This window comes from Lissotriton vulgaris, chromosome 1_1, assembly GCF_964263255.1.
Source record: "Lissotriton vulgaris chromosome 1_1, aLisVul1.2, whole genome shotgun sequence".
Lineage (NCBI taxonomy): Eukaryota > Metazoa > Chordata > Amphibia > Caudata > Salamandridae > Lissotriton > Lissotriton vulgaris.
In genome coordinates, this window is record NC_141685.1 from 811,577,030 (window position 1) to 811,591,645 (window position 14,616).

At 44.0% G+C, this 14,616-nt stretch overlaps 1 protein-coding gene across 2 annotated transcripts in view; it reads right to left on the bottom strand.

Moving 5' to 3' along the window:
- Positions 1–14,616, bottom strand: part of PLPP6 (phospholipid phosphatase 6) — a 126,389-nt gene that overhangs the window by 16,487 nt on the left and 95,286 nt on the right. For both annotated transcript variants that reach the window (XM_086956946.1, XM_086956937.1), the window contains exon 2: positions 8,703–9,168. In XM_086956946.1, coding sequence (XP_086813072.1) covers positions 8,703–9,147 — 445 coding nt within the window. In that variant the 5' untranslated portion in view covers positions 9,148–9,168. The remainder of the gene's footprint in view (positions 1–8,702; positions 9,169–14,616) is intronic.

Sequence of the window (14,616 nt, forward strand, 5' to 3'; positions counted from 1 at the left end):
ATTACTAAGGAAACTTAAATGGACACCACAGCCCAAATGGCTGTCGCCTATGCCAAGTAAAATATTACACGTTTTCCACAATCCTAGAAATAACACGGTGTCCCAACTCCAGCCTTGCTTTACTGAACTGCAGCTTATGGTGTCCGCAACCCTGTTTTGGATAACTGTGTTCGCTCATCACTAAGCATTTTATGCCAAGATTCTTAAGGGAAAAGAGGCAACTGGGCACACATTATCAACATTTCAAATATGACATAAAATTGTAAAACTACCTACAAGTGAGTTTGAGTTTGAGTTTGAAAGGTTTTCTAAAGCGCTCGTACACCCAGCGGTTTCTTGGCGCTACCTGGCTACTGCTACTCAGGGGGTCGAAAGGATGGAGAGTCTGACCATTTTAAGATGGGAAGGATTGGGTGAAGAGGAAGGTCTTGAGGCCTTTACGGAACAAAGGGTACTGGGTGCAGGTTCTCAAGGAGGATGGGAGGGAATTCCAAAAGGTTGGGCCAGTGGTCGAGAACTTGGAGCCCCCCCACTTCTTCTGTTTGAAGCGGGGGACCACGAGGAGGTGGTGGGAAGAGGATCGAAGATTTCTCGAAGGAGTGTAGTTTTGGACAGCTGAGTTGATGAAGGCAGGGGCAGCGCCTGTCCGGGCTTTAAAGATGGTACAGCCTAGCTTGAATAAGGCACGTTGCCGGACAGGGAGCCAGTGCAGGGAGTGGAGAAGCGGTGTGACTTGCTGTGATTTTGGTAAGTTGAAAACCAGCCGAGCGGCTTGGTTTTGTACCAATTGCAGACGCTTCATAAGGTAGTCGGGCATGCCATTATAGAGGGCATTGCCATAATCTAGGCGGGAAGTTACCATGGCCAAGAGTATAAGCTTGAGCGCCTCGGAGGAGAAGAACCGTGAGACTCTACGTATTGTCCTGAGGGAGAGGAAAGCTGAAGATACCACGGCGGAGACTTGAGAGTGTAGGGAAAGTTTGTTGTTGATTTTAAACCCAAGAGTTTTAATGGAAGAAACAGGAGTAGGTGGGGAGCCTAGGGAAGGGGGCCAGAAGGAAGGGGACCAAGGACTGGAGCAACCACCTGTCAACACCAACTCCGTTTTATCGGGATTGAGTTTCAGGTGGTTGAAATTCATCCAGTCCTGGATGAAGGTCATGACGGACTGAAAATTGGTTATTGAGTCGGGGGAAGAAGAGAGGGAAAAAATGAGCTGGAGATCGTCTGCGTAGTTGTACACAGAGACCTCCAGTTGCTGTAAAGCAAAAATAAGGGGGGCAATGTAAAGGTTAAATAAAAGGGGGGATAAGGAAGATCCTTGGGGAACCCCACACTGGATGGGTCGAAATTCAGCTGAGTACTCTCCCAAACGACCTGCCTGAGTCCGATCTCTCAAGAAGGAGGATAGCCATAACAGGGCTGACCCTCCGATTCCCGCCGCCTCGACACGTGAAAGTAAGATGGTATGGTCCACCGTGTCGAATGCGGCTGAAAGGTCCAAAAGGATCAGGGCCTGAGGTTGATTGGTATCCATTCCGTGTCGCAAGTTATCCAGAACGGATATTATTACGGACTCAGTTGAATGAGCCGGGCGGAAACCGGCCTGTCTCGGGGCCAAGACACCATGTTTCTCCACAAACTCACTCAGGATTTTTACTACGTGCCGTTCCAATACCTTTGCCAAGAAAAGCAGAAGAGAGATGGGGCGGAAGTTGGCTGGATCCGAAGGGTCCGCCCCTGTTTTTTTTAGGATCGGAACGATCACTGCCGACTTTAATGCTGGAGTAACAATGCCCTGGGACAGCGAGCTATTGAGAAGGGTTAGGGGTGGTGAGGGACAGTGAGAATAGACCTGTCTCAAAATATGAGCAGGGCAAGGATCCAGCGGGGAGCCGGATTTAACCAGTGGAAGGATGGAAGAGAGTGAATCAAACATGAGGGGCGGAATTGAGTCAAGATGTGCTGTGGCTGGTGGGTAGCAGGGGTCAGTGAAAGCTACGGAAGGCGGGGGAATTTTGGCTTTGATCTTACTGATTTTATCTAGAAAGAAGACGTTAAGAGAATCGCATAGTGGTTGTGAAGGGGAAGGTTTGAGTGAGGCTCTGTCAGAGTAAGCGAGTTCTTGGACGATGGAGAATATTTCTCTTGGCCGGTTCTCCGCGAACTGGATTTTGGATGAGAAATAGGCTTTTTTTGTTTCCAGAATGGATTTCTTGTATTGTACAAGAAGATCAGTGTAATGGGTTTTGGAAACAGGGCAATAGTTCCGTCTCCATTGTCGTTCCACGCGGCGGAGGTTAAGTTTCTGGGTCTTTAGATCATCCGAAAACCAGCGGTTGGCGTCTTTGAGGCGTTTAGACGAAATGCGCCTTAGAGGGGCGATGGTGTCACAGCCCACTCTCAGCCAGTTGCTAATAGTTTCTACTTGTCCAGAGGAGGGTAGTCCAGTGAGGTCAGGGCTAGAAGAGGAAAGGGTGGTAGATAGGGCCTCAATATCAACACGGTTCCATGAACGTGCCCAGATGTTTCTCGCCGGAGTGGGTTTAGGTAGTGACAAGGGGGATAGGGAGAAGGTGATCAGAGAATGATCTGACCAAAGACAAGGGGAGATGAATAGTGAAGTGACCGGGCAATCGCGGTGCCAGATTTGGTCAAGGATGTGTCCCAGCCTATGCGTGGGGGCCTTGACGACTGAGGTGAAATTGAGCGATTGAAGTGAGTCGGAGAACTCTTTGGAAGTAACACATTCCGCTGGGTCAGAGGGCCAAAAATTAAAGTCTCCCAAGACTATAATGGAAGAATGATTGACTACCAGAGTCGCCATTAGGTCTAGGAAGCTAGGGAGAAACGTCTGAGGAGGTGATGGAGGTCGATAAATAAGAACGCATGTGAGTGGGGGGGTAAGAGAAGTTGAGCGTACAACTAAACAGTCTGATATTCCCATGGAAGGGGAAACTAAAGGATTGGTATGTGGCATGAATGTACTTTTTTCCCATTTGCCTGATGTTTTTCAACTAGTGGCAGCTGCCACGGAATAGGACAGGTGAGGCAGGGAGGCTTGAAAAAAATGGAACTTACCTGGCTGCCAGACACCGCCTCTCCTCCATCCTCTTCTGTTCCTCCCGGAAGCAGGAAGCACACAGACTCAAATCAATTACAACTCTGCTGTTATTTGCATGAGAGCAGCGTCGTGATGGGTTGGAGTGCTCTGGTTTGGTGTTCAGACGGGGAGTGGCAGCGTGTGCATGTTCTCCACCCAAGTTGTGCAATACAGCCAGGTGGAGAATATGCCAAGTGCACATGACTGTTTGCCCGGCTGAAGAAGGCTGGCTAAACCGTCATACGCAATTACGTGCACCAACCACTCCTCCTTCCGCTGGCCGTGTCTAAAGCCCAGCCCCACCCTCCCCATAAAACTGCCTGAGTACAGAAAAATAAAATGATAACAACACTGCATTATCATTTAACTTTTACTATTTCCATGGTTCAAAGATCAGTGGGGTGGCGCTCCTCTGCCTCAGCGGGGGATCGGCTGCTGTTTTTAACTTTAAATTTTGTATCATTCTTACCTCTCTCATGCTAGATACTCCTAGCTTACCTAAACATATTATTTTGGTTCACATATTTGCTTTGGATTGCTTATTAGTGGTTACTGTTTTGTTTATATTCAACACCTGTGTTCAGTGATGTTCATATGGAGTGTAAAGCAAAATCAACACTACATTTTGTGGAAACAGGAGTGCGAAGTAGAATCAATGTCTGATGTTTAACAGGAGTGTGACATTTTGTAGAGTATAGAGAGGCAATGCACAATAGCAGTGTGGCATTCGCAGCAGACAAAAACTGAGGAACTGATGCATTCTAGGAATTTTAATCCATCTTTGAGTGCATTGAACCCACTGGAAGTATGCATCTGACACCAATGATTTGCAAACTAAAGTCCATGACTGGAAACGTGGTCCTTCTGTCAAAGACCAACATGGCATCTGTAATATTGCATTACATTTTGAGGGGATCCTGTTCACTGTCTACTACTTTTCACGAGTTGAAGAACTAACAGGACAATTTAGACCAGGTAAGAACAATGTTAAATAGGATCATGTCCATTTGGACGTCAGCGATAATGATTACATTTATTATTGAAACTAAACGAGGGGTAAGCATGAGGAAAGAGCAGAAAGGTTCAATCCTAACATCAAAGTTGCTACAGATCTGTTTATGAAACTTCTGGAAAAGCAAGGCACTCATCACTCTCAAAATACCAGATGAGGTTAAATCAAACAAAGAACTATTTTTCCCTGCCAACGGATGGAGAGGCTTTTAAGAGTCAGAGAGGGAACAACTGCCCCTCCAAACCCAATCTTTTTCAAGGGGGGCAGATTAGACGTTTTGAGAACTGGAAGAGGATATATGGGGTGACCGAGAAAGAATGCTTCAGATACCATGAATTTAGACACTGGCTGATGAGTTACTCAGTTAGCAGAATGGCGGTGACACAGAAGATACCCTATGAAACATTGGCGGTGACACAGAAGATACCCTATGAAACATTGATCACTACTTTTACGGGAACGCAATACATTGTCTTGGGGTTATGTAAATTGTTCACCATGACTTTAATGAAAGTCATATTGAAATATATATTAAGGAGGAGGCTACACTGGGTAGAAAGATTCTGAGGCCCTGCCAGGAAAGATTATGGAGCAACAACATTAAAAGATGATAAAGGCACTCTGTACAGACAATCATCCTTTGAGATTTTGACGAGTTGGTATTGAACCAGCAGTAAAAAAGCAAAGCAGTACATAATGGAGGAGGGTGGACCCATTTGTGTTTGGTGGTCTTGCCCTACGCTGAAGACGTCTTGGAAAGAGACATTAGCAGGTATTAGGGAAGTAGTGGGCAATAGGCCCTCTCATTCCTGAAGCTCCCTCACACTTGTTCAAGGTTTCAGACTTGCGACTTCAGAGGAAAAGGATATCAAGGAGTGAAGGATGATATCATAGCTGTTAGTAGTGGCAAGATTGATAACTAAGGGCCAGATGTAGGTAACTTCCATTTAGCGAGTCCTTAATATCGATTTTTACCGAATCGATATTAAGGACTCGCTAAATGGAATGTAGATAGGAATCGCTAAAATATTAGCGATTCCTTAACATTCCTTAATAACGAATCGGTAATTGAGATTCGTTATTATGGAATACCTAGCCATTCATTCCTATGGGCTTGAAGGCCCATAGGAATGAATGGGAAGATGTTCACTATTAGCGATTCGGTATTACTGAATAGTGGGAGGTATTTCAATGGTGCCAAGGTGTCCAAAGGACACCCTGTTGCACCCCTGAAATATGCATGCGTGCACAAGTGGCGCACATACATGCCCTAAGGGCATGGATGTGTGCCACATGGCACATTTAGAAAAGCAAAAAAGTGTTTTTTTAAAGGAAATTACTACTTACCACAAACTTGAATTTGGGGGTAATTAGCGATTCCTTAAGGCTGAAGTGCACTATTTTTAGTGCTACCTACATTGCATTTAAGGAATCGGTATTTCCGATTCCTTATTTTTCAAGTTGGTTTCAACTCACCTACATTGCACATGGCTAAATACCGGTCGGTATCGCAGTAATTTATCAAATTTCGGCGTTACCGACTGGTATTTAGCCACCTACATCTGGCCCTAAATGACAATGGAAACACACAACTAGTCAAACCATTACCATTTAATATGTGCCCCACCAAAATTACAATAAGCATAGGTGAGATTGAAGAGGCAATATCCCTGAGCGCGGGCAATAAAGCCCCAAGTCCGGACGGCCTACCGATAGACCTTATAAAATCAGAACCGGAATTTTGGGCCCGCTGCTATTAAATGATTTTAATAATTTAACCACAACTGATTTCCTAGTACATGGTCAACCTCTGTATTATACCAATTTTTAAAAAAGGTTCAAGATCTGACCCTAGCTGCTATAGGCCCATCTCATTAATTGATAACACCCATAAAATATTGGGTAGTTTTATTTAATAAAATCAGGGCATGGGCAGAGGAAGAACACATTTTAAATAAATGCCAGCTGGGATTCCGGAGTCACCTTAGTACAGTGGAACAGTGCCTGAATCTTAATTTAATAATAGGAAAATATACCATAGCCCGACACAGTCCACTGTACCTGGTTTTTATGGACCTCTCGTCCGCCTTTAATTTCGTTAATAGATCAAGGTTCTGGCAAAATCTCTTGGACTATGGCATGGATAATAACCTGGTACACTTTCTGGCCTACCTCCATAGAGATTTAAAAGCAAGAGTAAGGATTAGTATGGATGGAGCGGTGTCAGGTGACATAACGGTTGGTAGAGGTGTTAGACAAGAGTGCGTCCTTGCCCCTCTTTTATTCATTTTATACATTAACGAACTCCATAATGTTTTGTCTAACCTAAACCCAGATGTCCCTTTACTAAATGGCACTAAACTCCCCGCTCTACTCTACGCAGACGATGCGGTTTTAATGGGTCGTACACCGAATGCCCTGAGGATTTTAGTGAGGGGATTTGTGGATTTTATGTATAGTCTTGACCTTTGTACTAATTTTAAAAAATCGTTTTTAATGTGTTGTGGCCCTAAAAAACGTCATATTAATAGGATTACCCTGGACCAGAAATCGCTGTTATGCACTCGCACTTTCCCCTACCTGGGCTTACAATTCTCAGACAACGACCCCACACCTGGCCTACGGTCGGTCTAAGTTTACTAAAGCTATAAACTCAGAATTGACCCTCCCTAAGCCTAAAAGATTTGAGGTGGTACTGTCTTTATTAAAAATCTATAGAACACAATGTGTCCCAATTATTACATACAGGGCCGAAATCTGGGGATATTCAAACTTAATAAATGCACAGGGTGAGGAAAACAGATTTTGCAGAAGGCTATTGGGGTTACCAATTTCATCATCTACTTATATAAGCCACACTGAATTGAAATTGTCTTACTTGGAGGACTACATAAAGGCTCGCCCTGTGTTGTTCTGGATCAAGGCCTGGAAAAACCTCGAAGCTTCCTTGACAAGAGAAATCTTGGCTGACTGCCTAAAATGTGATCAGGGTATTAAAATCCCATGGCTGGCCCAAGTACGGGCGAGCCTGGCAGCAGTCAATCTTGAGCATATATTTGATAGTCCAAACGAATTAGATGGGACTAATGGGAAGACAATCCGTAACATTCTTTATAAACATTATGGGGAGACCAGACATAATATAGAACTGGCCAAAACAACAGTGAAGCAGTATATTCAAATAGTAGGTGACACCGAATCTACTTCGCCTACACCTACTGGTTACCTCCTTAAAGAGATTACTTATTGGGAGCGTAGTCTTCTGTCTCGTCTTAGAGCAGGATCTTTAAAGTTTTTATTGCGTTTTCCCATGGGCTACCATCCTAATATCGAGAATCTGGTTTGCCCATGTCAGAACCCAGGTAAACAAACACGAATGCATTTTTTGTTCTTCTGCTCTTACTATCAAAGATATTGTAAATTCCTCCTGATACCGTTTTTAGAGCTAAAGGCATAAAGGATTTTAAAGTGGCATATAAGACTGTGCTCCACCTTCGAGATGATGAACTAATATACCGTGTGTGCACTTTTTTAAAAATGGCCACCCGATCCCGTTCCTCTATGAATTAATATTCATTCAATTAGACCAACGTGATTAATACGCACTTGGAAGAGGCCTATTTGCACTTTGCACTTTGCACATCCACATTTTAACTTACGCTACTATTTGTGAATTTATGAATCAAAATAATTTGAGAACTAATGCCTATCTGGCCAAAATGTTTTATTGGTATCCAAAGATGTTATCTATTTTCTACTTGCATCTGCCATTTTTAATGATCAACTGTTGACATTGTAATTTGCACTTTAACAAGATGGTCTACCAACTAGGATTTACGCTCCATGCACTTTATAAAACCGGCACATTAAATAATGCTGCTAAATGTCTTAGCAAGCTCTCGCTCTAATTGATGCGCGAAACATGTGTTCTGTGTATATATTGTGTTACTTTAAAGGGCAATTCTTGCGTATGCACTTTATTTTTTGATAATGCCAAAGAAAAAGACATGAATTGGAGGATCCGGACAATAATGACACCTTGCACTTTTTGCGGTCACCGTTTTCAATAAGGAAAAATTCAGCATTGTCACCCCATTTTAATGTGACTTTTTTATCTTGACCATGTATGTAATTATGTGTGTACTTTTATGGATAATTGTAATGTCAGAATAAAAAGTTTATTGACTTGACATTACCATTTAGTACTGGAAAGTCAGGAAGATGATAGTCAAGACGAACTAACTAGGCACTCAGTGAAAAGACTTCCTGTCAGTATGACTTGCTGTCCTACTGTATTGCTTAGGTGGGCAATTGCTTAAAAATAACATGCCCTCCTAGAATTCAGGCCCTCACTAAATGAGGACATTAATGATGCATCTATGTCTGAAAAGAGAACTGCAATGTACTTTCGGCGTATACTGCAGTGTGGACGATGGGATAGAGGGTTTCTTGTAAATACTTAAGTTGGTTTATTGCAGAATAATGTGGTGGTAGGGATCAAAACTTGTGCATAAATTTGTTAGCTGAAGGCATGACCTCCTTATACCACATAAAAAGCTGTGTTAAAAAGAAAAGAAAAGAACTCACCAAAGAAGAGATTAAGGGTGACCTCCTGTCCTGCTGAGCTATTGCTCTTGTATAGGCAGTAGAGGGTTCCGGCGATCCATGGAATGCCATGTCCAGTGATCTCAATGAGTTTCATGAGAGGCCGGGCACTGCCCCAGGACGAGCCGTCACCAGCACAGACCCCAAGACGCTTGGACAACCACAGGTCGATGGCAAGGAGTGAGCGGAGGGCAATACCCAGGAAGGATGGATGTAGCTTCATGCAGTCCTCCTCAGGGAAGTCCTTCTGGGAGGAGGAGGAATCCTTGCGCCGCACAGGGCTCTCCGAGGAACGCAGACGGGTAGTGGTGGGGTCTGCCATTTGAGTCCGATTGTTCACCAAGGAGATAAACTCCAACCTTCCATTAGTGGGCCCGGCGCTGCTATTAGCTGTTCTGCTCTCACGTGTAATCCTCGGACTGGGCATCTCGGTGTACTTTAGGAGAACCTAAAGAGATTATAAAAAAATAATTTAAAATAATGAATTGTATGCTGCTAAAACTCACCCTTCAGGGCACGCAAGATTACTCTGACAGTGAATGGTCAATGCACTTTTAAGGTGTCTGTCTATAATATTTATGTGTTTCTGTGTACCAATGAGGCAGTACACTGTACCAACAAATTCTAACAGTACAGCACATGCACTCATTAACACCAACATATATCTGTGATGTCCATAAAGTCAGTGATCATAGCTTAAGGAAATAATATTGACCCTTCCCGATTTGGAGGTTGTTCTTGCTGATGTCACAGGACTACTAAATAGCTGAGAGGCACATTCATGTGGCAGGGTTTCTCAACCAGCAGATTTGTGTGTGTGCTACCTACAGCCATTGACTACTTTATGCTACGATCCTGGCCAACTCATGGATTTCATACTGGCAACGAGGAGGAACTGATCGTTGTCTTACACCCTCGCATCCAGGATCTCTAGGGGAGCAGTAGCTCACACAGTGGAGGATGGTGCCATTTTCAAGCATCCTCTTAGCACTGCTGAGTCCTCATAGTGTGCATGCCAGTGGGCACGTGGCCATGTCTTGTTTGTCCTGCCTAGCCTGAACATCACTGAAAACAGAGCAAGAAATTGAGGGTTGTCAAGTCAACCCCAGCGGCATCCTGCAAAAACGCATGGCAGCCTGAAAGAAGGAGGAAAAACAAGTAATTAGGGGCACAAAGTGAAAAGTGTAAACCTATAATCCTAATACATGTAGGGATATCTGATGGGCAGCACACTCGCTGAAATCATCGCCAGATCCACTGGCTATGCATATGTGACCCAACTGCTCAAGTTAGCATTGCTCCTGCACACATGTGGTAAGTCTAGCCACCAAAAGCAACGTTCATCATTGTTAGTACTCCAACAAGTAAGCATTGCATGAAGTCTACTATTCACCATGATTTTCCATAGGCCACATTCAGATACAAAGGACAAAATAAGGCCAGTCCTCATAGAGATTAAAGTACTCAAACAACATAAAGAACAGACTGTCCTTCGATGTCATTGAATTGTTCACCAAGATGTAGATGCAAAGCACCGCTGCAATTTGATTTAAGCTCCCTGATAATCAGTAAGTCTGGGCGGTGAACTCCACTCGCGGAGTTAGCAGAGTTTTACACAATCCGCATCACGTGGAGCTTGCGGATTTCAGGAAAACTCCACTTCACATTGCGGAGCTGAGTTTTTTTCTTCACTCGGGTTTGTCAACGTAAAGTTGGCGAATGAGGGAAGGGCGGCATTATTCAAAATGATGGCACTGCCACGATTCCTGTACACCCTGCAAAATATGCCCAATGAGATTCCAGATTCGTTTTTCAAAGCAATAGACGGGGAGATTTGAAGCCTATTGTGGGACGGGAAACCACCCGCATTGCCACCCATAAATTAGTTTGGGGGTGGTACTATGGAGGTATTGCGCCTCCCAATATCCAGGTGTACTATTGGGCGGTGCAGTTGTTGGTCATTAATAGATGGGCACACTGTGGACAGACAGATCCAGCGTGCTATATGGACGAATGGCTCAGGGGATTTTTGGGGTTTAGTGATGCACTATTAAACAACCCAGAGAAGCAGCAGCTCATGGGGCCGACAGCACAGACGGTTGCAATCTGGCACAGAGTTACGAAACATTGGTGTGGAGCGGCAGGGTGACGCTCGATACACCACTGTGTTGGGCAGAGAACCTGGGGAAACTAGGTAGGTGCCGGGGATTTCCTGAGTGGGACATCATAGGTCTTTCAAAGGTTAAAGATCTGTGGGTAAGGGGGGCAGTCATCCCATTCACTGAACTCTAAAGAGAGTATGAGTTAACTGATATTTCCAAATAAGACACGCTCTCAAGGGGGACGATCTAGATGGTGAGGACTTGCCGGAGGCATCTCCTCTAGCAGACAGGCTCATCTCTGAATATATGCCAAGCAAGGTCATCGCATTGACTTACATAAGAATCATTAATAACCTACCAGACCCGTTGCTTGGTCTCCAGGAAAAGTGGCAGGCAGATGTGGGGTAGTTGGAAGAAGATTGGGGGGAAGCACTTGCGTCGTCCGAGAGGTCGCAATATCATCGAGATTGCGACTTGTCCAATTAAAAATACTCCATAGGTCATATATCACATGTACTGCACTGGTTAAAATGGGCACACTTGAAGATGCAGAATGTAGAAGAGCATGTGGAAGTACTGGCACCTTTTTCCACATCATCTGGGAGTGTGGACCCATCCAAAGATTCTGGAATGCCATAATTACATGCATAAAAAAAGCTTATGGTATACAGTTGCACTGACTCCTACGGTGTGCCTCTTGAATGTGTGGGAACCTACGTATCTTGACCGTGCTGGGCAATTGTGGACTACCATGGGATTAATGATTGCGAAACGCAATATTGCTCGGAGGTGGGGGGTGGCGGAGATACCGACTCTGGGTGAATGGAAGCGAGATATGGATTGGTGCATGATTGCCGAAGCGGAGGTTTACAAAAATAGAGTTTGCCCCCGGAAGTGGGACCGGGTCTGGGGAAACTGGAATGCATTCAGGGGAAATATATGTAGCCCTCCACAGGCCCGTGGGCGCTCTGCTGGGAGAACGATGGATGGATGGAAAGGAAGTTTTAACTCCTGTTTAAAGATGAGATGTAATGGGTCATTGCTGACTTGCCTATGGGGTGTAATGTAAACCTGTGCCAGAGAAGGCTACAGTGAGGTACTGCTGTGCAATCGTATTAATTAAATGTTTAATACCAAGAATAAAAAATAAAAAAAGTTGGTAAGCGAGGAAAATCCACCTCCCGGCGAGATTTTTCCTCGTTTGTGATCATCAACATCAAGTTGGCAAGCGCAAACGTGGAAAATCAACCTCCAAGCAAGATTTCTCAACGCGGGTGGTCAGATTTCTCATTGCGAGTGGTCGGTCGCGTATGCTTGCGACCGTTCGCGTATGCTTGTGACCGCTCGTGTATGCTCACGACCACTCGTGTTGAGAAACCGTCCGTTCACGTTGAGAAAGCAGCTGCTAGAGTAAAAATCTACTTGAGCGGCAGAAAGGAAGCTGAGCCCGCTTGCGCTGTGCATGGTGGCGTTCGCGAGAATTGTACACCTGGCACTGAAAATCACTGCCATGGCATTTATCCAACGCACTCCGCTGCTCGTTTAGCTCCACGTAGCGCTGCAGAATTTTCTTTAGACTTCTCCGTGAACTCCGCCCAGGTTTAAAAATCCGTCGTTTCAACATAGTATGGGTCACAAATGCTGATAACTACAAAGCAGTGAATAAAGACACCAACTCTCCTAAAATACTCTCCATTCTGCAGCAGTCCTCCCTGAAACCAAGATGTACCTTGTTGATGAGCCCATAACTAGGGGGAAATTGGTGCTGGGTTGCTTGTGTTCCGGTTCAGGGAGGACCTGGCTGGACAGTTCAGGCTGGACTTTTCCGATTGTAGCAGGGTCAATCAAGACTGATTTGTACATAGCTGAGTCCAAACTGAGGTGACATGGTGGGCAAAATAATGATAGATTGGGATGCGGTCCTGAGTAATTACCAGTGGCTGCGATTTAGTCAAGCATTCATCCATCACTTTTTTGTACACGTTAGGGTATGGATTCTTGCAAGGCTCTGATTCTGCTACTTCTCCGCAAATCTACATTAGCTGGAAGAAGACGGGAAGCGGTAATTCTAGGTTGGAATCCCCTCAAAGTCCGGACACCCCCACAAACTAACATGTTTAAGAGTATTCAATACCTTCCTGACAATCTCTTCCCACTCTGGAAAAGGTTTTAAATGTACTAATGACAAGGACAGGAGTCAAATATTTTTCAGAGTGGGAAAAAGGGAGGGTGTAGAGAATGTTAATTTGCAATTGATCAGCTGATTTTCACACAAGCAAACATACACGTATGTGTTTTCCCAAGCAAAAATGAAACTCCCAGAAAATGGATAGGAATGCAGTATCAAGGCCTATTTCTGCAAGCTCTTGTGACTTCTGGAAGACATAAATCTGCATCAATGAAAGGACATATACATGGGTGCAATTTTATGGCGTTGTTTACAAATCAGACCCTAACTTACTTTCAAGTTGCCCATAATTATTTTAGACTCATTCTCCTTTGGTAATCTTTTTTTAAAATATTGGCGTTTATCAAACATGTTTTATTAAATGAGGCCTCAGGGAACAGAAATTAAAATTGTGCAATACTTTAGTAAAACCTTTTTTTCAAGTTGCACATCATTTTGTTTACATTTAATTTTGGAAGTGTGCAACACCGATCATGCTTCCATGCTTATGCATGCAACTTGAATCATTACTAACAGCTTCGAGTGTTACATTTTGCAAACATAGTACATGATTTTACAGTGGAACCACTTTTGGTAATGTAAGCTAAGTTCACAACTCACACCATTTCCTTAGAGGTCTCTATCTAATTGTAAAGGTTTGGTATTATTGAATGATATACACAAGTTGAATATAGATTTATACACAAGTTGAATATAGATTCAAACACTGTCTTAATGGAAGACAATCCTCTTTCATGGATCTATACTGTGGTACAGCAATCTGGAAGGCCAAATGGTGTGTGATGCATGGGTCTGGGCCAATTTGTCCAGTGGACAAAATAAACATGAAAATGTGTTGTCCTTGGCCGTAAGCAAGAGGTCCTGGGTATTGGGCACCCCACACTTCTGACACACCATTGAGATATATAACCTCATGTGTGCCTTCAATTATGTAAAAGTCTGAATTTGGCATATGAAGTGCAGCTGAAGTGTTTCAAAATTGCATTAAAGAAGTACTCTGGATTAAAAGGGAACATCAGTGAAGACATTAAAGTACATGCCGCTGCTACCGTCATCGAGCAACACCATACCTGACTTGAAGCAGAGCTCAACAGAATCTCGGAGAGTGGCCAAACATCAGTTCTCAGTAGCTCTAGAAATTACCTTTTTTAGCTGTAGAGAAGGGCCTCCACATCAAAACTGTTTCACCTCCATGAGGCATCTCTTTCAGATGGTGACCTACAGTTATCCACAACAGTTCATCAATCCCATCCCTTTGAAACTCCTTGCCAGTAAAAGCTCATCTTACAATGGGACAGTGTAGACTGCTGGAACAATGAGTTGTGTCCTTCATGTATGGTTCTGCATCATACACGGGCACAAGCATCAAAGCTGCTGAGAGTTGGGTTAGGTGGTGAAATGACTACGAAGGCTGTTGCAAGCTCATGCTTTCTTATGCTTTGGCTGCTGAGAAAAATGATACATTTTAACCTTAAGACCAACCAAGCTGCAGGTATCCTCTGTGGCAATCATCCTCTCTGAAACAGATTATTGCGATGGCCTATATCTTGGCTTCCAAGCTCATCTAATGGTCATCCTTCTACGGGTTTAGAACTTTACATTCACG